Raw genomic sequence first — 24,399 nt, forward strand, 5'->3', positions numbered from 1 at the left:
GTGGGGGCGGGCACCACTGGGGTTACCGGTCACCTGTGTCTGGAGCAACACACTCGCATCTGTAGGTGGTGATAGAGTCAGGCTTGAAGTCCATGTTGATGGGGTAGTACTTGAAGGCACTGATCATCTTCTTGATGGCATCGTAGATGAAGATGAAGCTGATGAGGGTGGAGAAGCCCTCCTCAGTGAAGCGGGTGATATACTTGATAATGAAGCTGGCATCTGTGGCCACCAAGATAAGGCACTGGACAGCCGAGTGTAGGCCAATCCAGAGGCGGAACTCCATGTAGTCCAGGCCATTGCCTCTGGAAGGCAGAGAAAAGCGGGGGTCCTCCAGCCCGGCGCTCTGGGCTGTGCTTGGCTCTGCAGGCACACCCTGAATGGCTCATCTGCCTCTGCTGTGGCATAGATGCTCCCCCCGCCCCCTGGAATTTCGAGAGGACTGGAGAGAGGGATGACCCCTGGGTGAGGTTGTCTGGTCTTTGAGAATTCTGAAAATGGATCTTATGAGGGCAGCAGGAAGGTGCTAAGACATCTCATTTCTCACAATCTGGTAACAAACACCCAGAGTGAGTGAAAAAAACAAGGAATTCAGACAGACAGAGCCAGGACAGGCCTTAGGAACAGCCTCGTGGTACAGATGAGGCAGCCGAGCCTGAAGTGCAGACAGGGGCTGCTCGGGCCAGCAGGCAGCCTTCTGACCTCCAGCCCAAGACTCTTCGCACACTGCATGGCTCCAAGTCACAGCTGCCCGGAAGCAGAGTACTGTGGATTCTCTCCTCTCATCTTGCCTGGAACCCCCTGCCTCCTGCAGTCCTCCGCATAGGCCTGGGCAGCTGCGGTGGCCCCTCGCCGCTGCCTCCCCTTTGGGTCACTCCCCTGCCCGGGTCTCCGCAGACTGCCCCTACAGTGAGGGGGCCACCAGGGAACACCTACTTGCTGAAGTCGAAGAGGAGCTTCTCAAAGATGAGGATGGGCCCTGTGCTACTCAGGATGATGAGAGGCTGTCCCGAGAAGAGGCAGAACAGGGAGCCGGCCATGGCAGTGCCCAGGAAGCTCTCCATCACCCCCTGGGGGCACAAGGGGCGTGAGGCTCCAAGGAAGCGGGAAAGGGGGTCTCGCACAGAACAGGGGCCTGGGCCTCAGCGCTCATCCTTTATTCCAGGCTCTCTGCTTCCCAAGTTCTGCTTCCCATCTCCTACGCCACAACCTCCCATAATCACCAGCGTCACTCTGTCTAATTCCATTTGGGTGAAGGTCTCGTGTGACTCCCTTCTGACACTGTAAGATCTAGAAAACAGAGCTGCCGATGGCTCCACTAGTCCCTGTGCCCATTCTCCTCCCAGAGGACAGCCCATTTATCGATCCAATAATTTAGTCATTGAAGCATCTATTAGGCGCTTTTGGAGGTTCGACCATTCATTCATTCAAAATTCACCAATTGCCTACTGTGTATCAGGCATTGTGCTGGATATGGGGGACCCATGAGCAGACAAGATAAAGCATTTTCAGCCTAGCGGGAGATACAGACAAGTAACCAGGCACTGTCCATGTCGGTACTACGGACATTTTGAGCTAGGTGATTCTTCGCTGTGCGGGGGCAGTGTTATGCATTACAGGATGGTTCGCGGTATCCTTGGCCTCTAGTTACTAGATGCCAGTAGCAACCCCTCGCAGTTGTGACAACCCAAACTGTCTCTAGATATCGCCCCACGTCTCCAGGTGGGGGAGAAGTGCCCGAAAGCATCCCTTGTTGAGAAGCTCTGCTGGGGAGTGTGGTAAGCTGGGATAAGGTTAGGAAGCACACAGTAGGAGAGAAGCAGTGGTCAGGAAGGCCTCTCCAGGGGTAGCTATGTGGAAGCTGATACCCCCACACTGAGCAGGGAACTGACCAGGGAAAGAGGGCACGTGCAGTGATGAGAAAGTGTCCCAGGAAGAGGGAACAGTGTTCACAAAGGCCACACATGCAGGGAGCATGGCCTGAAGAACTGGAAGGTGATCAGGATTGGTGGAAAACATAATGCAGAGTGAGTGAGGGGCAGGAATCTGGGAGAGGGAGCCCTAGGAGGTGAGGCGAGAGCGGCACGTGGGACCATGTCCTGAGGGGCCGAGAGCGGCACGTGGGACCCTGCATCGGTACGTGAACAGCTGTGCTGGTTGAAAGAGCAGGTCTGGAGGGAACAGAACGAAGTACAAAGTAGGCCCTGTGAGTTGGGGGGTCCTGAGGGGCAGATGTATGGGCGTGCGCAGAGGCAGCTGGGCATTGGACCTACAGCTCAGGAAAGTGGTGTGGGCTGGAGACAGGCGTTCGTCTCAATCTCCCTGGGAAAAGGGGTCTTCACCTCAGTGTTTGAGCTTTCTAATGGTTTTCTCTTGAGCGCCCCCTTCAGAGAAGACCCATGCTTGGAGCTCAAGCTGAAAGACATTCTCATTTCTGAAAATGTCTTAACGCCAAGCTAAGAATTTAAGATTTTTTTTAAGTGTGGGGAGGTAACAATTAGCAACTCATTAATCGTGCTGATTAAATTCATTCAAGCATCAGTGGGGAAAGTATCAAACGGAGCAGATGATTGCCCTTAAATTTTGCTCTGTTTACATCGTCCTTAAATTTGGCCTTCAGTGACATGACTTAGTCTTGTATCTTTTAACGAAGTTGGCTTGCTGCTAATTTTTGAAGGGTAAAGGACCCTTAAGAGTGATAAGATAGTCTGAACCTGGATGGTAGATGAAAGCCAAGACTTGCTGCAGGGATTACGGGACGAAGCTCCTTACCGCCACCTGGTGGCTGCAGGTTTTACTGAGGTTTGCACTCTGGGCCCGTGACCCCAGCACCCCACACCTGGTAATTGTCAGTGGCGTCCCCCAGAAGCCCGCCAAAGGTGATCGCATTGGTGATGCAGCCCAGGTAGATGAAGAGGATGGCAGAGATGGACTGGATGTGGAAGCCATCGTAGAAGTCACTGAGGAACCAGGGCAGCTTCCTCTTGACATCCAGACACAGGCCACCGAAGAATCTGCTCGAGACAGGGCAGAGGGCTGCTTTCTCACACGACCCCCAGTGTGGGCGCAGGGCTATTACCTGAGTTATGGGGTCAGAGCGAGGAAGGGGACTTGGTGAGGAGTGGATGGGGGCAGAGGTCTTTCCCCCAGAACATTTAAGACTAGGGTAGAATTCTCTCAGGTCTGAGTCTGTGGTCTCGCCATCTCCACCCGGAAGGGTGGGCGTAGACAGCCCAGACCGGAGAGGGGGCCTGATGGGCATGTGCCCTGGGGCAGACCTAACGTGCCCCCGGGACGAAAATCCTGGGGTCCACCAACAGCCGTCCACCTCATCCACTGAGCACCTGTGCTCGGTAAACAGAGCCGTGTCCGAATAGGAGACATAGACACCCGAGGTTACAACACAGATTCACTGTGTCCTCCCAAAACACATATTGGGATCTTAACCTGTGAGTGTGGCCTTATTTGGAAATAGGGCCTTTGTAGGTGTGGTGAAATTAAGATGAGGGCATTAGGGCGGGCCCGAATTCAATATGACTTCATAAGAAGAGAAAGATGCCACGTGCAGATGAAGCACAGGGAGAACACCATGTGACTACAGAGCGGAGACCCGAGTGCCGCGGCTGCCTGCCGGGAACCCCGAGGCCTGCCCGCACCCGCAGAAGCCAGGGAGACGCAAGGCAGGGCTCCACCTAGAGGCTCAGAGGGAGCACAACCCTGCCAACACGTGGATTTGGAGCCTCTAGCCTTCAGAACTGCGAGAGAATACATTTCTCTGGTTTAAACCACCTAGTGTGTGATACTTGGTTATGGCAGCCCCAGGAAACTAATAGAGGTGACAAGGGGTGTGTAGAGAAAAGTATGGGCCCTTCCACTCCTGTGCTGGGTCCCGCTTCCCTTCTCCTACGGGAATCCTTTCGCTGCATGCCGACGGGGCTTTGAGGGCATGGGAAGGAAAAGAGTGCATTGGCAGAGCCCGGGGCGCAGTGTGGGCGCTGCAGGGAGAGGTAGGGGAGGTTCCTACTGGTGGGTGGGAAGGAGACATGACTAAAGGATCCTGGTGTCACTGCTGGGCCTGGGTTGGGCACCTTCCCGTCCAGATAAGCTCTTCCCCGATTTCATGCATGGCCGGCATCTCTCTGTCATCGCCGCTGCTCCCTCCGCCGACCCCACCACCGCCACCGCCGCCTCCAGAGCCACCTCCTGCAGTTGCGCCACCTCCCGCCACAGAGCCGTTCATCTGGCCCAGCTCGGCCAGGGAGAACACGGATTTCCTGGAAGAAGAGGGACGTGGGACAGTGTGGTGTCCAATCCTAGGCAGGGCTCAGCCTTCTGGGACTGTCCCCAGAATGGCTCTTATTCCTCCAACAAAGATCATAAAATAATCTTAAAATACAGAGTAAAATGCAGGAAATGATGGAACAATACCCACACACAAATCACCCAGATTTTATAGATGTTCAAATGCAGTGTATTTGTTTCCGGTATTTTTTAGAGAGAAATAAAATGAAACTGGAGGGGAGAAAAGTCCAAGCCCATGTATGCTGACATCTTCCTTTTAAATCCCCCTCCCAAAAAGAAAAGAAGTGGCCACACCTGAAGTGTCCTTTGTATCACTGCCCCCATTGCTGCCCCTCCACTCACACACTCACCTCTTGTCTGCAGAGGGCACCTTCTTGGGGGGCTCGATTCGAATATTTGGGTCCCATTCTCCAGGGGGAAGGACGATGACCTCATCCAGAAACTCATCGATCCCGGCGATCAGATCGTCCCGATTGCGGGCTTTGTAGGCCACGTCGCTGAAGAGCTGGTATCGAGGAGGAAGAGAAAGGTCAGCCCTGGCTGAGGTCCCCTTGTTGCCCTCCTCCAGAGAGCATACCACACACAGTTCCAGAGAAAACCACTCTGAACCACTGCTCTTGCTGCCAATTTGCTGTCGGTTTGGAGGGAATAATAGCTCAGCAGGTGAAACATGGCCCAATGGAAACGGCAGCCTGGGGGGGGGGGGCGGCAGGTGGCCCCTCTTGAATCCAAAGGCCAGGTCTCCACTGTCGGACTTTGGCTGAGTGACTTACCCTTCCTGCTTTCAGCTTTGCAGAGCTGCTCATCCGGAAACCTGTGCAGAGCAGCTCAGCTATTTCAAGTCGGTAGATCACTTCCTAGCCCTCCGTCATTGCACACTGTCTTTAGAGTGTTCTTTCCGACTTACAGGTCCAATTGGATCATGCTTGTGTTTNACAGGTGGCCCCTCTTGAATCTAAAGGCCAGGTCTCCACTGTCGGACTTTGGCTGAGTGACTTAACCTTCCTGCTTTCAGCTTTGCAGAGCTGCTCATCCGGAAACCTGTGCAGAGCCCAGTCTGAGCAGCTCAGCTATTTCAAGTCGGTAGATCACTTCCTAGCCCTCCGTCATTGCACACTGTCTTTAGAGTGTTCTTTCCGACTTACAGGTCCAATTGGATCATGCTTGTGTTTAAAATTCACTGAGCTTCCCAACCATCAGGGAACAGAGCATGAACTCTCCGCTCTGCCCACAGGCTCTGCATGGTCTCTGACTCACCTCTCTGTGCCGCCGCCCCCCACCCCCTTGCCCTGCTGCTCTTGAAGCTCCAGCCCTGAGTGGACATTGAACCACTTCCACCCAGCTTGGCCCCTGCTCCCTTTGTCTGCAATGCCTGCTTCCTAGGCTCATGCTGGGTCTACCTACCTCCTGCTCATCCGTAGCTTTAAAGCCCCTCGTGTATGAAGCCTCCCCTAGCTTCCTGGATTATAGGTCTGTCTCCCCTACTCAGCTGATACTCCTGAAAGGCAGTGACTAATCCCTCGTTCTCACAACCCTCAGCTCCCTACACACAGCCTGGACCACAGCAGGCATCCACATGTGTATATGAATGAATGAGTGAAGGTACAGGGCCCGATTCAGGAGCTGCGGCATTCAGGAGTGCGCGCTTCCGGTCACCACTCACGTCGTCTACCATGAGCGTGGCAATGGCGCGGCCAATTTCATTGTAGGACTTCGCTCTCCCACAAGGTCCCAGCAGTATGAACAGAAATCTGCAAAGATGACGGAGGAGGAGAAGGAGGAGGAAGGTGAGAAGGAAAAATGGAAGCGGTAAAAAGAGGGGTTCTCTGGCTCCAAACAATATCCACTCTTCATTTATTAACTGGCTGTAAGCGTGTCCCTGCCCTCTTTTGACTCCCATGTTTGCTTCAGAGACGGTCCCTCTTTACTCCCACCTGCTGCCCCTTGAGCATCCTCGCCAACAGCCCACCCAACAGCATCCCTCCCGCAGCTGGCTCCTGCTTTAGAATGATTATTTTACATACACTCTCTAAAAGTCTTGCCCAGTCAAGATTTCCCTCCCCAGCCAACCCCCTAACTGTCCTTCTAGGTTTTAGGGCTGTCTCCACCAGCACTGTGTGCTGACTGGGTGGATAGCCGGTCCCTGAGCACAGGTGTGGTGGCGGATTTCAGTGGCCCTCACCTGGTGGGGACGGGCACCTCGGTCACTCCTCCCAGCATGGCCGACTGGATGAGACGCACGAAGGCGATGAAGGGCTGGTCCAGGAAGTCCACCTCCCCCACGAGCACGTTGGAGGCTTCTGAGTCCTTGGGGATCTTCTTCATGAATTTGTTTTTCCGCTGGTCAGGGAGCGAAAATGAGGCTCCCATGGACACTCACAGGCAGCAGTTTCAGCTCTCACTCCCTCACCCGCCTTCAGATCGCTGTGGGGGCCTGACTTGGAAAACTTCTCCCAGCCTTTCTCAAGAGACTCAAAGAAATAATCACTCTCCCCAATTCTGACACTCACAGGGTTTTAACCCCAGGAACCAACTATGCCTCTGTAGATGGGAAGGAAGAAACAGGCAATGACTTGATCCCTAAGATGTTCTTCGATGGGTAAAAAATTTGCTCAAATCAACTGTGAGCTGAGGGGTCAGAGGAGAGAGGCCCTGGTCTCATCCCCCCGACGGAGTCTTGCCTCTTACATGCCAGCCCCCACCCCTTCCTCTCTGCCTTCGCTTTGGTTGGCTGTGGAAGGAATGGGTCCCCTTCTGATGGCCAGGGCAGATGCACTTTTCCCCCCTCTGCCACCTGCTTCCTCGCTCACAGAACCCCTGGACCATGCCTCTAAGTCTGTGGGAGACACCCAGACCCCCAGGTCACCAGCAGAGCACCTCCCAGGAAACTCATAGCTTCCGAGACTTTACAGCTGAGGCTGTCCAGGTGAACCTCTCGCCTGTCCCTCCGGCTAATGTCTGTTCAGGGCAGGAAGGTCAAATAGAGCAAGTGGCATATGATGAGAGAAGCGCTGGAGACAAGCCTCCTTCCCATCAGTGGGAAGCATATTCCCACTGTCCGAGTTTATGACCTTGCTCCTGGGATAAGACACTGACGCCTCCTGAGTCCTCTCTCATGATGGACATGCTCCCCACCCCCGCCCCGGGGATGGCCACATACAAGCTCAGAGCTTAGGATGCACTCGTTTTTCAGATTGCTTCCCCGCTGGGCAGCATGAGGATGGGGGAGGGGCAGGGACAACCTTGCAGAGAGCTGGTGGAGAGGAAGTGTGGGGGAGGGCAGGGCAGGTGGAAGTTCACAGCGGCCAACAAAGGTGGGAAGGGCCTGGAAGGTGGAGGTGAGAGCTCCAGAGAGACCCTGTGGACGCCAGGAGTCTGCCACCCAATCCCCCTGTGGGCTCCCCTGTGGGCACAGAAATGCCTGTTTCTCCTGAGCTCGGAGAAGACACAGGTTCTTTGTGTCACTCTCTGTACCAAGGGGGGAGAGTGGTGGGCATGGGCATGGCCAGCGGACCCAGAGCCGTTCTCGGGTTCCCTCACAGTGGGCGTGCTATGCACTGGGCTGGGCGGCCACCCAGCATGAGAAAAAGCACATGAGCAAATCCAACCAAAAATTAAAACTCTCTACAGCCACCCAGGTAACAGCCTCAAGGATGCAAACACAGTGAGAACAAACAAGGGCAGGGGTTAACGGGGAGTTAACTTTTTCAGCCACTGAAAAAGTCCCTTTGTCCCAGCCATAGTCAGCTGATTCATTAGCAGTGCTCTTCAGGATGGAGGGTTGGTGGGCCCGGGCGGCCGAGAACCCGGCTGCTCTGTGCCCACAGCACCGGGGGCGAGGGGGGGGGTGGCATCCAGGGGACAAGAGGAGAGGAGGGGCGGCAGGAGTGCCCTGGAGAGCAAGGCTTTGGGGCTGCCCAACAAGAACACTCATAATCCAGGAGGGAGAGGACCTGAGACAGGGCTGCAGCCCTCCCTTGCCAGTGATGACAGGTTTATTTAGGAGCCCAGTCTGGGTGGTGACATCCCAGAAATGGGCCATGCCGCTGTTCTGGCTGCCCCGGCTTGACCATGCTCTGGACCAGGTCCCTGATGACCCCACTTCCGGAACCCAAGGGGAGTCTGGTCCGGCTCTGCTGCGTGCCTGCACACAGCTCTGCTGTCTGAATCCACCCTCTGCTCCCTGGGAACCTGCCCAGCACAGTCAGTCGCGGGGCTGTGACAAAGGGCCTGCAGAGCAACTACCTCTGGCCTTGAACCTGAAGAGAGCCCACTGGCAGACAAGCTGCTGCTCCCACAAGCCATTGCTGCTACAAATAGAAGCAGCATGACCTGGTCAGTTAGAAAAGCTGGACCTTGGATGCTCGACTCCAATTCCTAAATTAAGGCAGCATTGCCTGGGAAAGTGACAGCTAGCATCCTTCTTACCACTTAGATGTTTATTAACATAGGTTGTAAATGACCTTGACTAGGCAGCGCTTCCTTCTCAGGGCTCCACTGCCTGTGTGCTTGACTGAAACCAAGTGGGGGTCTTCTCTAAATAACACCCCAGAATACTCATTCCTCCATCACTTCCAAATTAAGAGCTCTGGAGGCAGACTGCCTGGGTCAAACCGTGGTTCTACCACGCCTCAGCCACATGAACTTGGGCATGCTCTTCACCTGCTTTTAGCCTCATGTTCTCGGGAGACTGGAGATGATAGTGGTGCCTGCACGACTCACAGAAAACGCTCGGCCTGGTGTGGTGCATGCTGTGTGTGGGTTTCAGCTGTTAGTTGATGCAGTTACTGTTGTTAGTTTATTATTTTGGCCACCAAAGGGCCCTCAGGACCCTGACATGAGGGATTGCTTTTATTTTGCCTGCCACCAAACTTGGGGTGCCTTGGAGGCCAAGCTCTCACCCAAGCACCTGAGAAGTCCTCACCAAATTTCCAGTTTCTTTCATCACCTTTCTTCCTACTCCTGGGAGCCCAAGCAAAGGGTCCATGAGGGCCTCCGCAGGGGCTGGAATTGAGGGAAGCGCCCCTGGGCTTCCCCCAGTGGCACAGTCACAGGGTCCCGGGTTGTGGGCCTTAGTACATGGACTCAGCCTGTTTGTAGGACTCTGAGCTCACCAAGAGGATTGCAGCCAAGCTGGTGGGGGATTAGAACTGCTTCATCCTGGCTCAGCCAAGGAGGAGACACGCTGCTGGGCAGTCCAATTGACTTGCTATCACCACTGTCCCCACAGGGAGGCCCCCTTGCCCATCTCTCCCAGCCCAGAGCCCCACTCTGTCCTTAAGGTTCAGGAGGTGAAACTCTGTGTCTGGTCTTCTCTCTCCAACAGATCCCGGGCTCAGAGACTTACCTGACCATGCTTCCCTGCCCCCTCATGGCTCCCAGGGCCTGGCACAGAACCAGTACTTGAGGCTCAGTCAATACCCAAGTGATGGTATGGGCAGCATCACCAAGGCAGCCCAGAGCCCCTCCCCGCACCCTGCTCCCTTCCCGGGGACGTCCGCTCCTTCATGAGAGTGGAGTCCTGCCCACAGGGACTCCGGGCCCATGAAGCCAAAGGCTTCATCCTCCCTGGCCCTTCGCTGCAGCCCAGTGCAGGGGCTTTACTACCTGGTTGGTGTTTGGGGTGCGAGAAATATCATTCATGCTTCTGCTCTGGGCATGACCTAGGAGAGAAGGGGAAAGGTCCATCGGGGGAAGCTGAGCTCTCACAGTTCTCTCCCCTTGGATGCTTACATGTGCCTCTCGTCGTCACGGCCACAAAAAGAACCACCCCGTGGATCCTGCAGCCTCCGCTCTCTTTTCCTCTCTTCCATGGCAGCTATCTTTATTTTTTAATGTGCCTTCTTCTCTTAAAATTTTTTTAAATCTTCACCCAAGGATATATGTTTATTAATTTTTCAGAGAGAGAGAGAGAGAGACCAATGTGAGAGAGAAACAGCTTTTGGTTTTTTCTTTACATGACCCGACTGGAGATCAAACCCACAACTTAGGTATGTGCCCTCACCGGGGATCGAACCCGCATCTTTTGGTGTACCGGCCGACAATCCAACCAATCGAGCCACCTGGCCACGGCAATGGAGGCTTTCTTAAAAGAGACGCCAGAGCCCAGGTTCTACTTCCTTCTCACTCCTCGGTCTGCTACATTCTCGTCTCTACCCTCCACCCCCATCCCTCCATCCTGGGCACAGACCACCTTTCTGAGTACAGACCAAGATGTCTGCTCTGTGCCAGGCCCTGGGGCTGGGGACACAGACACACTATCAGGTGAGGTCCCAGGTGTCAGCGAGTTTGGACTCTGTTGGAGAGGGATGAGCTCCACCTCCGTCCTCCATGACCCACACGAGTCTTTAAAGATGGCTAGGCATTCGGGTGGCAGAGGGGGGAAGGTGGGTTCCCACTGGGAGAACAGTGGTAACGGCCTATCTGAGCTGCCCAATGCTCCCCGCTTTGGTTAAGGCAGGAGACGGTCAGCAAGGTCCAGGGGACGCTCTCAGGCCTGTAGCGTCTTGGTTTTCTGTGGCTCCCCTCCTCTTATTTCCATCCAGGGTCCCTCCTGCTGGGCTCTCCCGAGGGTCTTCTTTCGCCCTCACTCCCTCCACCCTCGGTCAGTCATGCCGCCCCTCCCACTTCCACGCCCACACCTCGGCGGAGGATGCCCAAGCAGGGTCTCCATGCCAGATCTCTCTCCTGAGCTCCAGCCTCCTCCGCCACCTCAACTGGGAAACAACTTGTCTCCCACCAAATGACTCCCCCAGAGATTCCACTCAGAGCCCCTCCCTCCCATCCACAGGCAGTCAGGGCAGAGATCGACTCCCCCTTTTCCCTCACCTCCTTCCCCCAGTCATCAGCTCCCATCTTGACCTTCCCTCTCTGTTCGTGTTCTCCATAGCCCGAGGTTCAGGCAAGTGACCCCTCCTCAGTGACCCCTCCCAGGTGCCACCTCGGTGTGGGGCAGCTGCGTACAGTGCTGTATTGCCTCATTCTCGCCTTTTATCTGGGTCCCCACCTCTGCAGCGCAGCCCAGGGGCAACCGCACACACTGAATAACTGAGCGGAAGGCTGTCCGGAGACAATCGCTGTCTGCTGACTGCTGCCCCCAGGCATCCCTGAGTGGAATAACCAAGTCCAGCGGGAACTAAGAGGACCCAGGTCACTGAGAGCAGAGGAAAAAGCGGGTGGGAAACTGCACAGAGGCTCAGGCAACGGCCACATCTCTTCCCAAATCATCCCTCAGGCCTGGTAGGGGCACAGCCCTGGGCTGTGCTTGTTCATATCTTGGCATTTCGGTAAAAGCATTTAAAGGAAAATAGGATTGCTATTTTTACACTGCCTTTCCTTTTTATTTTCCAAGTTCTTCTCCTTGCCTCACAGTTCACCTGTCCTGTTCATCCCTAATGGACTGCCTGAAAATGTCCTGTCTGCCACCAGGCACCTCACAAGCCCCCTCCAACCCTGGCACTCAGGGGGCTGTGGCTGCCAGTGGTGGGCTGTGACAGCCAGTGGTGTGCTGTCTTGATGGCAAGAGACCATCACCCAGTGACAGGAACATTCTATGTCCAGGGGGAAAGTAACTCAGCTGTTTTTAATTCTGTTTCTAGCAGGGCTTCTTACCAAAACCAAAGCTAATGATCAATTTGATGAAAACAAGGGTAGGTAGGACCTGACTGGTATGGCTCAGTGGACTGAGTGCCAGCCTGCAGACCGAAAGGTCACCAGTTCAATTCCCAGTCAGGACACATGCCTGGGGTGTAGGCCAGGTCCCCGCCCAGTTGGGGGCGCATGAGAGGCAACCAATTGGTGTTTCTCTCCCTCTTTCTTCTTCCCCCTCTCTAAAAATAAATAAATAATAAAATATTTAAAAGAAAAAACAAAGGCAGTGAGACTAAGACACAACTGCCTGACACATAGGATGTGGTATTATGTCAGGACTTGATTTAGTGTTGCGTTTTTTCAGAATAATTATACAGAAAATTGTAGTGGATTAGACTCTGAGAGCGAGCCAGATATTAGAGGAAAGTTATAGCTTTCCTGATGTCGTTCTGAGCATTCTAGACAGATCCTAGGCTCTATCTCTTCTGCCTTTGAAAGTATGTGAAAGATGACACCCCACAGCCACCACAGCAGGGAGGAAGCTGTCACGAAGAAGCTGTGGCACGATGGCAGAGGACACACTCACACAGACGGCCGTAATGCGTGCTTTGCCGCATCCTCAGGTCCTCGGTGGAGCGGTGTAGGCTGGGGCCGGCTGGCGGGCTCCGGGCTGGGCTTCGATCTGGGAGGAGGAACAGAGGCGGTTTGCCTCGGCAGCCTGGCTGGACTGACTGCCTCTCCCGTTAATGTGGTTCACAATTCATGGCCATTTCACCTAGATAAAGCCAGGTTACAAGACCTGTCTCTTCTCTTTCCAGTAAAAAGTCGGTTTTTGGTTGTTTTATTCTTGTTCTGGGGGCTTTTTTTTTTGAGCAAGTTAATAGTCTGAACAAGATGACAGAAAATATTTGTACTGCTGAAAGTGAGGTGGACAACCAATTGCTTAAATAGATACAGGTGTTGCAGATGGCCTGGCTTCGTCCATTTACTGGCTGTGTGACCTCAGGGAAGTAACTTAAGCTCTCTGTGCCCCAGGCTCCTCATTTGCAAAATGGTGATGATAGGAGTGGTACCCAGTCACAGGGTTATTGTGAACATGAAGTGAGTTAACACGCTTCAGGGCTGGGACGTGGTAAGAGTTGAGTATGTATCTGCTGTTACAGCACACTACACACGCCACCATGTCAAAGGGTTCATCTAAAGAGATCCCTCAAGGCTCTTTATTGAGCAACTTTATTATCCTTGTTCTGCTCACTGCATTGATCTGACAAGACCAGCAAGGTTAGTGTCTGGCCTTCACGACTCTGGGATGTCCAGCGGAGGGCTGTGCGTTTGAGATGTGTGATGGGAACAAGCCACTCTCCCTGGTGGCCTCCAGCTCTGCCAGTCAGCATGACAGCAGCTGCCAGGCTTACCTGCCCTGGCACCTGGACATGACCCACCCCTTCTACCCTCCTGATGTGCTTCACTTTCTGCTGAGGCTCCTTGCTCCTCTTGGGGGGTTCAGTGGGAAAAACCAAGCCCCTCTTACAAGCGCCCCATCTCCACAGCCTTTTGCCGCCCAGACTGCCTGTGAGAATCTCCTGGGGATGTTTCCTAACTTCCCGTTCCCAGGCCACAGCCCAGGCCAGTCGAATACAACTCTCCAGGGTGGGGCCTAGACATCAGGACGCATTTCATATCCCCAGGTGATTGAGAATCAACTTTCCTAGAAACGGTATTGCTCTGGTCTTGGGGACAACATTGGGGTGTGGCCTGGGAACCTGGAGTTGGGTCCCTGAAGGCCTGATAGAGGAGGCGAAGGAATCCCCAGAACCTCAGAATTTCTCCAGGACTGTGAAGTCCGGGAAGCTTCCAAGTTGCCACGCCCTCCGGTCACTGACCTGCGCTCACCCAAGCACCAGGGCCTGAGAGCAGACCCCTGCGGGACCACGGCCCAGCAGCCTGTGGCCGGACTCACTGCTGGTTGAGGAGACCGACTTCCCAATGTCGACCAAGGAGCGGTGGATGGGCTTTTTGGTTTGGTGACGGTGTTTCCTCAAGAGGACATAGCTGACCCTCTCCCGGAGCTCCGGCCGCAGGAGGCCATCCTCAATTTGCTTCTCAATGACGTCATCTAAGTGGGAACCAAACATGCCTCATCTGTCCCTTGGTGTGGGACACAGTGACCAGGGGTTTTCAGTTTCATATGTTATTTGTGGGATTAAAAGTGAGCTAAAGGAAGCAGGGGACGTGGAAATAGTCCCGGCTTTGCCACAAACTATTGAAACTTGGGCAAATCACGAACCCCCCGGGGCTCCTCAGATGTAAAAGGCTGTATGCGTGCGCGTGTGTGCATGTCTGCGCACTTACGCGGGCGCGTGTTTACGTGCCGAGAATTCTCTGCTCTATCAATTCTATTGTCAAAGGTAAATGAAAGCATACACATGAAAGTACCCTAAGAAGCACAAAATACTGTGTTAATTAGTTTTAGTCTTAACATGAATTCTCTTTAGGAAAGTATTTTGGGCAAAACAATTCTGGCACAATTCAATGTGGTAGAGAGCAAAATTCACAAAAAAGTTCTAAGAATAAGGCAAGCCAGCCCCTCCCTCTGCCACCCCACTAAATGAGGGTTAATTTCCTAAAGATGAAGGATGATCCATGTACCCTGACCAGAAACAGGTTGCTCTGGCAACGGGTATCTCCGACCACACTAAGAAGCCCCTCCTCCCTTCTGCTACAGTGCCAGATGGTATTTTCGAGGCTGATCTTTTCCTCTGTTGGAACTCTACGTGGGACTGAAACTTAGAGCGACTGATTTGCGTTGTGAGCATCCGACCCAAAGCCTGGTCTCTGCAGAATGGGGTGGATGTCCCAGGTGAGACTGTCACCTAGACTGAGGGTGGACCGGAGGCAGGAAGGGGAAGAGCTGCCCTGGTTTTCTGGGGTCTCTCACCTATGATCTGTGGCAAGGAACCACAGTCCAAATCCAGCAGCACCGTTCCCGTCTGCAGGCATGTCCGCAGCTCGAAGAGGCTATGCAGGGACAGTGTCGCCACGTGGGGCTTGCTCCAGCGTTCACCTCCTTCCTCCACCTTTTCTTCAAACTTTACCCACCTGGAAGGGGTAAGGATGGGCTCAGCACTGCCAGTGTCCTCAGGAGGAGCCCCTAGCCGGTCTCCTCAGGAGGGGGTGTTGGCTTGCGAGATATTCTGTGCAGGATGTTGGGGCGTTGATTCTAGGCTCACAGGTGGAGGATCTCTCAGGGACCCCTCACTCTGCCCCCCACTCCTCCTGACGCAGTCAGGCTCCGGATAAAGTGGCATTCCGAGAATGACCATAAATAGGCACTTTGGACCTTTTGGGGGTTGGTGTGAATGTTTTAAATTTGGATTTGGTGACAGTTGCACAACTTTGCACATTTACTAAAAATCATTTAACTCTACACTTAAAATGAGGGAACTTTATGCTCTTTTACAACAACAAAGCTGTTTTAAAAAATTTCAGCCAGAACCTGGCAACCTGGGGCTGGTCACACGTGTGTTCAGTGTCTGCCTTACCTGGTCTGGTTGCTAGGAGCAGGGAAGGTGTGTCCTGACAAAAATATTTCCCCACGGGCTCTACTGAAGGGCCCGAGGTTTCTAAGCATCAGCACCGGATTTTGGCCCTGAAAGTTATGGTTAAAATGCAAATGTTGTCTGAGGAAGAGAAGAAATTAAACCAAGCATGTGCAGGAAGTTGCCCTTTCTTCATAGGCTGGCTGGAGGGGGCCCAGTGGGAAGGCCCTGTGCAGAGGTAGCACTGGCCTGTCCTCCCCTGCAGAGGGCAGCACTGGACGGCCCAGAGCCGGGGCAGCTAGCTCAGCTTTGTAAGACGTCAGCCCCAAATCGGTGGGAAGCTTCAAGCTAGTCCAGTAAAAATCGCAAGGGAGAATTTTTTTTTGGACCATGACTATTAATTCTAAAGTTCCTCTGAAAAAGATAATATTTGAGAATTGTGGGGAAATTCTAAAAACAAAAGAGAAGAATGGGGATGAGATATGCTTCTAGTAGATTAAAAAAAGAACTTGCTTTAAAAGCTTCAGTCATTAACTCAACATAGTTCCGGACCAGATACAGACAAAGGGATCATGGGACAACAGTCCAGAAACAGACTGGGACCCCGGGGGGATGTGGGTGTGGATGGAGGAGCTGTTTAAAAGATGACCAAACCTAAAAATTAAAAAGTGACTTCTCACCAGATACAAGATTAAATTGCATGTGGATGAAAACCTAAACATAAAAATAAATCTATAATGGAATGTTACTGCTTTAAAAAAGAGCTTTAAAAAGGAAGGAAATTCCGACATAGGTCACAGATGAAACTTCAAGATAGGGTGCTAGCTGAAATAAGCCAGTCATAAAAGACAAATAATGGACAATTCCATTTATGTGAGGGACCTAGAGTAGCCAAGTTCATGGAGCAGAAGTAGAATGGGGCGGGGGGAGGCAGTTCCTGTGTGAGGGGCAGAGTTCCAGTCCTGCCAGATGGAAGAGTCCTGGGGATGGGCGGTCAAGGTCACGTGCCACTGTGAATGCCACTGACTGTGCTCACAAAGGTGGCTGCAGTGTTGGAGGGTACGTTATGTGTGTCGCACCTCACTAAAAATAGATGAATAGTTCAAAGTCTACCAACGAAAATGCAAATATACTGGAAGAGAATACAGGAGAGTTTTCTTATGTTCCTGACTGTGGAGAAAGACCTCCCATACAGCATATAAAACCATAAAGAAAAAAGTGAACTGATGTTGTTTCATAAAAATAAGCTAAACTGAAACTTCTATGTAACAAAATAAGACAAACAAAGCTCAAACAAATATAACATACTTGGAAAATATTGGCAACAAGCAGGGCATCGAAGGACTGATATTTATAATATAACAAAACTCCTTCACATCAGTAAGAAAAATTCAAATTATGCAACAAAAAGTGAACAATTCTGAAAAGAAATAAAAATGGCCAATAAACATGAAAAGATGCTCAAGCTTACTAGTAATTAAGGACATGTAAACTACTGCAAATTAAATACCATTTTTACCTCTCATAGTGGCAAAAAGTAAAAAGACTAACAACTTGCTGTGTTGCTGAGCACTCAGTTACTGGATGTGTGTGTATAGTATATGCATATATAGTATATGTATGTATGCCTACATACACACTGTATGTGGTATGTTTAAATTTTTTATTGATTTTAGAGGGAGAGAAAGGAAAAGAGATAAAGGAATGTCAATTTGTTTTTTTTCCACTTACTTACGCTTTCATTGGTTGATTTTTGTATGTGCCCTGAATGGAGATTGAACCTACAACCTTGGTGTATCAGGATGATGCTCTAACCCACTGAGCTACTCTACCAGGGCCACTGTACATACGCAGTACGTTTACACTATACTAGCTGCACAGCCTTCTTGGTGTGGGAAATTGGGCAGCCTCCTTCAACCTTAGTGTGCACGTTTGTTGACCCAGTGGTTCCATTTCTGGGTGAGGATCACAGGCCTGTCGGTGCACACCTGCATACAGCAATATGTGGACCAGGGTGTTTACTAGAGCTTTGCCCACGGTGAAGAACTGGACACCACCAGTTTTCAGTGGAGTCACGGTGATGTCCACAGCCTGGGTGCATGCTGCCAGATACCCCTCGAGGTGGAGTCTGAGGACCAGCTATGCATGCTGACAGGATGGGCAATGCCATTTCATGGAGTACACACACCTGTGCGTGTGTGCACGTGTGTCTGAAAACGCCCAGCAGAAAGTTCGGAAGGACACTGGTCAACTGGTTAACAATGGTTACTGCTGAGGATAGGATGAGACTGCAGGAGGGGGATTTGAGAGACTGGCACTCTGTCCGGGTTAGTTAGAGCACAGCCCGTGCAGTTAGGTGGCCAGGTTTCAGATCCCAGCTCCAGCATCTACTGGTTGTGGACCACAGGTGAGTTACTTCATCTCTGCTCACCTTCGTTTTCTTCAGTAGATGACAACGAGAGCAGTGCCCGGCGCACAACACACACGCTGTTAGTGTTGGCGTTGAGCATAAAAATAATGAATATTGCTTATGTGATTTTATAAACAATAAAAAGGAGGTAAAGGCATTCAGGGCTCTCCTGACCAGAAAACACCACGTGTGGCATTTCGATGACCACCACTGTAAATCTCTGTGTGCATGAACACATACAGGCACACACATGCACACACGGATGCACACACATGTGTGCACACACAATTTTACATTATTGACACCATAAGGGCATAATAGCTAATGGCCATCCTTTCACATTTATTAAACTCATATCATTTTAAAGGCTCTTTAGTATTCTATTGTAGGAATGGACCATAATTGCTATGAATAATCCTCACTTGGTGGATATTTACCTAGGTTATTTCTAATTATTCTTTATTATAAACAAGGCTGGTGTGAATATCCTTGGCCCCTGCCCAATAGTTTCCTTAGGATAAACTCTCAGGGGTGAAATTGCTACATCTGCACATTTCTTAGCACCTGACATGTGTTTCCAGACTGTTCTCCAGAAACTGTGCCAGTTCACACTTCCACCAACGCCCAGGAGACCTCACTCCTCTCTGAAGTCTCTCAGAGTCTAGTATTGCCATTCCTTTTCACCTCTGTTCAGTTGCTAATTGAAAAATCATATTGTATTCATGCTCTTTTTGTTACTAATGGGACTGAACATCGTTTCAAGATTTCCTCTTTACACAGTTGTGTGAGTGAGCATTTTGTTTTATCAACGTTTGATATCCTAATTCAGTACTTTTATTTGAGATCGGTTAACCAGGTGCCTGGTGGGGCCTTCAGGGCTTGAACGGACCCAGGAGGGGAGGTCTGATTAGAGGAGACCAGGGAGGGGACCTGAAACAGGGGGGCCGGAGCGGGGAGCACACAGACAGTTGTCTCAGAGACTCCCCCAAGTGCTGCTGACTGTTTTAAATGGGTGGACCTATTTAGGGGAATGTCATTTAAATTACAGTAGATACAAGTATGGATGACACCAATACAGAGTTTTTCTAAAAGTTGTACTGACATAGCTGGGAAGAGTGTAACTTCCTTCCTCATATGCTAGGGAGAGTTGAGAGGACAAGCCCAAAAGGTTAAGAGGACGCTCACCTTCTCCCGGAGAGCCTTTCCTCTATTCAGCAATCACATTGCCCTCTCCACCCACCCCTCAAAATATGCACAGCAAATTATCCTGCTGGCTTGTCACTGAAGACCCTGTTGCTCCTCCACAGCTTACTCCCAGTGCAGGGGCCACTTGAGTGGATTTCTCTCTGCGCTGTCTCCTAAACATCCTGGGGGACATTCTCTGGCAGCTCTCTCCACGACGTCCTGTTCTTCAGCTTTCTGCGCGCACAAATGCACCTCCACCCGTAAGGAGTCGGGGAGAGCACCCCTCCTCCTTCAAACATCCTTTATTAACTCCAGATAGCAAGGGCAGTCTGTCCTCTCCGCCACCCAGGACTTCACCAGGTGCGCTGTGTGAGGCCCATGCAGAAAGTAGCTTTGTACACAGACAAGGGCACCGACCCACCTGACTGTCTGCAGAAAAACAAAGTTACCTATTCCCGGGTTCAGGGTAATGCCAGAACTAGATTTCTGCTCCTGGCATCCCTAACTTGATTTCCAAAAATTCACTCAACAACTTCAAAAATACTTGATAACTTCACTGGGTACACCTCTCCGATCCTCCTTGCAACTATTTTGGGGATCAGGATGTTGAGACCTGGAGCTCAATTTTGTGGTTTTAGTGGCTACAGCTAGAGCAGAGTTCACTCCCACCTGGCGTGGAACTTGGAAACATGGAGGACCCGAGACATGCAACCGCGGTTTTCAACTTTGGCTGCCTATTAGAATTTCCTGGGAAGATTTTAAAATTACTGTTGCCTGGATGGTTGCCCCATCAGGAGGGTGGCCCGCCATGGGAGCTCCTAGGTTATCGAACTGTGCCCTGAAGGTTGGAGCCCTTGCTTTGTAACCACACAGAACTGTGTGACTAGACATAGGCAGGACTGTCTGGGATCCCGGTGCAGGCAGGCTGCTCTGTGCACATGGGACCCATTCTCCTCACATGGAGGGAGCGTGGCCTCTTTCCCATAGAATGGCTCTGAGAACACCAGCGAGAGAGTGGAACCAGAAATCCAGAGTACAACTGGAAATCTGAGCCTCTTTCCTAGCTTGGCCATGCTAGGCTTTCTTTTCTTCATGCACATAAAAATCACCTGTGGGTCTTGTTAAAGTGCGTAATCTGGTGGAGCAGGCCCAGGAGGGGATCCAAGATTCTGCATTTCTGACAAGCACCCAGGTGTGCTGGTTGGCAGGTCACCTTCGAGGATCATAGGGCTATACAGTAGAATGTCCTCTATCTTCTTTGTTTTTCAGATCTGATCCCTTCTTTCTCCATTGCCTAGCAAGAGTGCCACTTCCTCTCCCAGTTAATGTGCTTATTTCTCCAATAACAAACCCCTGAGACAGGGTTTTCAACCTTAAGCATGCATCAGCATCACGGGAAAGACTGTGAAAATACCAATGACTGGGCCCCACCCTAGAGTTTCTGATTTCATGGGTCTGCGTGGATGGGAGGACATTTCTAACAAGTATTTGTTAGAAATACTAACAAGTATCTGGACATGTCTAACAATTTCCCAAGTGATGCTGATGCTGCTGCCACAGGGACCACACTTTAAGGACCACTGCCCTGGGGCCCTGGCCAGTGTGGCTCAGTTGGTTGGTGTGTCGCCCTGTAACCGAAGGGTTGCAGGTTCGATTCCCCGCCAGGACACATGCCTAGGCTGTGGGTTGGAGTCCTGCACTGGCCATGAACCAATGAATCAATGCTTCTCTCGCATCAGTGTTACTCTCACTCCCTTCCTCTCTCTCTAAAAGCAATGAAAAAATGTCCTCAGGCGGGGGAAAAATACTATCCTGGGACGATGATTATTAAACTTGTTTGCTCATAAAAATACCTAAAATGCTTTTAAAACCTATGAGTCTAGGTCTCATACACCTATCTACATGAGAATATCTGAATGGGAGCCAGGCCACTCGGCTACAGGCCATTGTAGGTAACACTGCCAACCTCTGGGGTTCGGAGGCTAAAATAGCAATTACTTGTGGTCAGTGTGTTCCCTGTTGTTTGGTATATACAGATGGTCCCTGACTTACCACGGCTAGACTTTCGACTTTTGACTTTACAATGGTGTGAAGGTGAAAGGCATTCACTAGGAACCAAACTTTGAATTTTTAACTTTGGTCTGTTCCCAGACCAGTGACACTGCCTGGTGATTCGCTCTCATGCTGCAGGGGGCAGCAGCGAGCCCCGGCTCCTGGTGAGCCAAGCCATAGCGCGGGGGGCGCGGGGGGCGAGGGGGGGGGGGGGGAATGACCAGTTCATTGTGCACCGTGTTGTCAGCATTTTTTGAATATCATGTTCTGTGTTTCCACATCTTATCATGTCCACGAAATGCCCACCAGTGTCTCCTGCTTCTGGTGAAAGAAGAGGGAGGCACTTACTCGTGAGATGACGATGGCCGGGCTGCCGGTCTGAGCACATTTACAGTAGGCTGGGCTAAGCCCAGGCGTTCTGTAAGTTAGATGTGTTAAATGCATTCTTGACTTACGGTATTTTCAACTTACAATGGATTTATCAGAACATAACCCCATGGTAAGTTGAGGAGCATCTGTACCTGCCTCTCCAAGTGGACATCAGGTTTCTTGAGAACAGGGACTGTTTCTTCTCCGGGGTCCCATGTGGTCCCCGGCCCATAACGGACCTCATGAAATGCTCGTGCCCTCCTGCTTGAGGGAAACACGGCTGCACTGATCTCTTTGAGGGAAGCCTGGCTACGAGGAAATGACTAAGAAAAAGACAGCTCAACAATTGTGGGGTTCAAGTGTGTTTGAAATACTCAGTACAATCTAAGTGGCAGTCATCATAATCTAGTCATGTTGCAGACAGACACACAAAGGTCAGCTGGGCAGGAGCTACCTCTGTAGAAAAGCAGACACCATCGCCCAGGAAAGGGGCTTGTGAAGACCTCAGACAGGAACCAGATAGGCCTGGACCCAACCAGCCCTTCAGAGGAGGTACAGGGGCAGGGGGATCTGTTGGACACGACCACAGGGACACAATCCAGACTACAAAAAACCATGTGGGACAAACGATGCCGTTTCTTTAGCAATAACGACAACTACAGGGGAGACGAAGGAGGAGAGACAGGTAGATTACAGATAACTTAGACGTATCTCCCAAATGCAATGTGTGGAACAACTGCATCTTTGTAAAAAAAATGGGATGACCTGGGAAAGATGCATACTGCCTGGATAATTCAATAAAAATAAAAAATACTGTCATTTTTTAATGACAGTGCGATTGTGATTGTGATAAAAAGAGGCCTTTACCCAAAGGAATTGAAAACAGGGTCTTGAAGGAACACGTGTGCATCCCTGTTGGAAGCAGCATTATTCAGAACACCTAAAATGTGGAGGCGGCCCAAGTGTCCCCAGTGGGTGATAGATAAGCAACATGTGGTACCATGTCCAGTGGAATCTTACCGCATCGTAAAAGGAAAGGAAATTCTGATATATGCGACAGTGTGGGAACCTTGGGGACATTGTGTAAAGTAAAACAAGCCATGAAAGACAAATAGTGTATGATTCCACTTGCACGAGGCATCCAGAATTGCCAAGATCATAGAGACAGAAAGGTTTCCAGGGGTGGAGGGAGGGGTGACTGGGGAGTTAGAGTTTGACGGGCACAGAGGTTCAGCTTCCAAGGTGAAGCGGGCTGTGGAGACGGACGGTGGCGATGGCTGCACAACATTCAATGCCACCAAACACACACTTAAAATCATCAACATGGTCATTTGTATGTTACATATGTTTCACTACAGTAAACATACTGGCAAAGAAAAAGGCCTCCCTTTGGAGACACACACTAAAATGTTTGCAGCTGGAATGAAATGGGGGCCAGGACCTGTGTCAGCACCATTGGGGCTGGGGCTGGGGTATGAGTGGGGACACACACAGCTTGCCCACGAGTCAGCCAGCACCACTGACGCTGGGTGATGGCTGCATGGGGGTTCATTCTACCGCATACTACACTTGTATAAGTTTGAACTTTCCATTAAAAAGTGTTGAACCCCTTTACAGAATCCATAAAGGAATGAGCTCTTTAAAAAGCCTCTGATCCAAGCCAGGTTCAAACTCTTAGAAGCCTGAATAAATGGTTCGTGTGTAATCCCAAGCACCTCGCTGCAAAGTGACCTTTGTGTCATGGTTGACTTCAAACGGTGGGGAATTAGAGTTGGAGAACCAGGTCAAGTGGAAAGCAAACCTCTGGGCTGGAAAAGGGCTCTCAAGGATTTGGTCTGGGCTGGGCTGGGCATCAGCCGCTCCTCTCCCAGCTGAGATGGGGCTAAACAGAACCTCCAAGAGTCACATGTCCCAGAAAGCACTTCTCTGTCACGCAAAGGGGGTCCAGAACTGAGGCCTTTCCAGTAACTCGGTCACAGAAACGACTAAAAGAAGCTGCCGCTCAGTTAATACCAAGAGCGGTGGAGAGTGTGTGGGGCAAGCCAGCAGGTACAGCCCAGGCTTCCCAACGCTCAGACCACGGGGTGTGGGAACAAGAGGGCAGTTCTGCTTAAAGGAGCATCTGGAAAGGGCCACACACAAGAGCTAGTCCACCCTCAGGTGGAGACTTAAATCCCAGCGCACACTCACCCTGCCCCGACTGGCTCGTGGAGCAGCAGCTTGCAACCTTCGCTGCAATGAGGACCATCTGGGGACTTTTAACACTTTCTGACAACCAGGCTGAACCCCAGACCAATGATTCCAGAATTTCAGGGGCCTGAGAATCAGACTTCAGTGCTTTTTAAAAAGAAGAGCCAGGTCTTTGGGAAGACAGAAGGAGGCGCGAGCCATTGCCTGAGGTTAGATAAGAGTAAAATCTGAAGAATATAGAAAAATATTGGGATTGGAGTGAAGGGCCTTTCTTTCTGTACTTATTATGCATGCCATTATCCTTCAACTGTGTCCTGGTTAACTTTGTTTTCAAAAATTCCCCTTAGAGCATCCTAATGGTAAAGATTTTTTTAAATGTAACTGCCTACAGAATATGTTGCCATTAAACATTTAGGACTTGTATTTGTGTGAATTTGTTTATTAGAGAAGATGATGTCACTCACTTACAAGTTGTGAGGTGCACAGCCACACTGTGGTCATTCTCTATCTACGCAGCCTTACTGACGTCCTTTGGTCCCCATCCCATCCCCACGCCACCACCCATCACCTTAAGAGTTGACATCCATGTATTAGTTACAAAGGGTTAAGACTTGGTGTTTCCACTCTCTGCCTGTTGGTAATAAATTTTGTGACTCTGACAGATTTATTTCTTAAAGTAAGAGGAATGTGAGTTTTTCCCCATTATCTAGCAAAGCCGTTAGCTTCACATTGAGTCATATCAGGGACCTGGCTTATTCAGCA

General features: G+C 51.1%; 1 protein-coding gene across 4 annotated transcripts in view; it reads right to left on the bottom strand.

The window, feature by feature from the left end:
• Nucleotides 1–24,399, bottom strand: part of SLC4A5 (solute carrier family 4 member 5) — a 99,690-nt gene that overhangs the window by 32,899 nt on the left and 42,392 nt on the right. For all 4 annotated transcript variants that reach the window (XM_037064865.1, XM_037064863.1, XM_037064864.1 and 1 more), the window contains 11 exons: nucleotides 14,831–14,991; nucleotides 13,853–14,008; nucleotides 12,479–12,574; nucleotides 9,910–9,965; nucleotides 6,485–6,642; nucleotides 5,966–6,053; nucleotides 4,653–4,807; nucleotides 4,089–4,274; nucleotides 2,840–3,014; nucleotides 937–1,070; nucleotides 34–305 (listed from right to left, as the gene is read on the bottom strand). In XM_037064865.1, the coding sequence (XP_036920760.1) occupies nucleotides 34–305; nucleotides 937–1,070; nucleotides 2,840–3,014; nucleotides 4,089–4,274; nucleotides 4,653–4,807; nucleotides 5,966–6,053; nucleotides 6,485–6,642; nucleotides 9,910–9,965; nucleotides 12,479–12,574; nucleotides 13,853–14,008; nucleotides 14,831–14,991 (1,637 nt within the window). The remainder of the gene's footprint in view (nucleotides 1–33; nucleotides 306–936; nucleotides 1,071–2,839; nucleotides 3,015–4,088; nucleotides 4,275–4,652; nucleotides 4,808–5,965; nucleotides 6,054–6,484; nucleotides 6,643–9,909; nucleotides 9,966–12,478; nucleotides 12,575–13,852; nucleotides 14,009–14,830; nucleotides 14,992–24,399) is intronic.

The sequence above is a fragment of the Sturnira hondurensis genome, unplaced genomic scaffold, assembly GCF_014824575.4.
Source record: "Sturnira hondurensis isolate 20B ecotype Veracruz unplaced genomic scaffold, ASM1482457v3 Scaffold0015596, whole genome shotgun sequence".
Classification (NCBI taxonomy): domain Eukaryota; kingdom Metazoa; phylum Chordata; class Mammalia; order Chiroptera; family Phyllostomidae; genus Sturnira; species Sturnira hondurensis.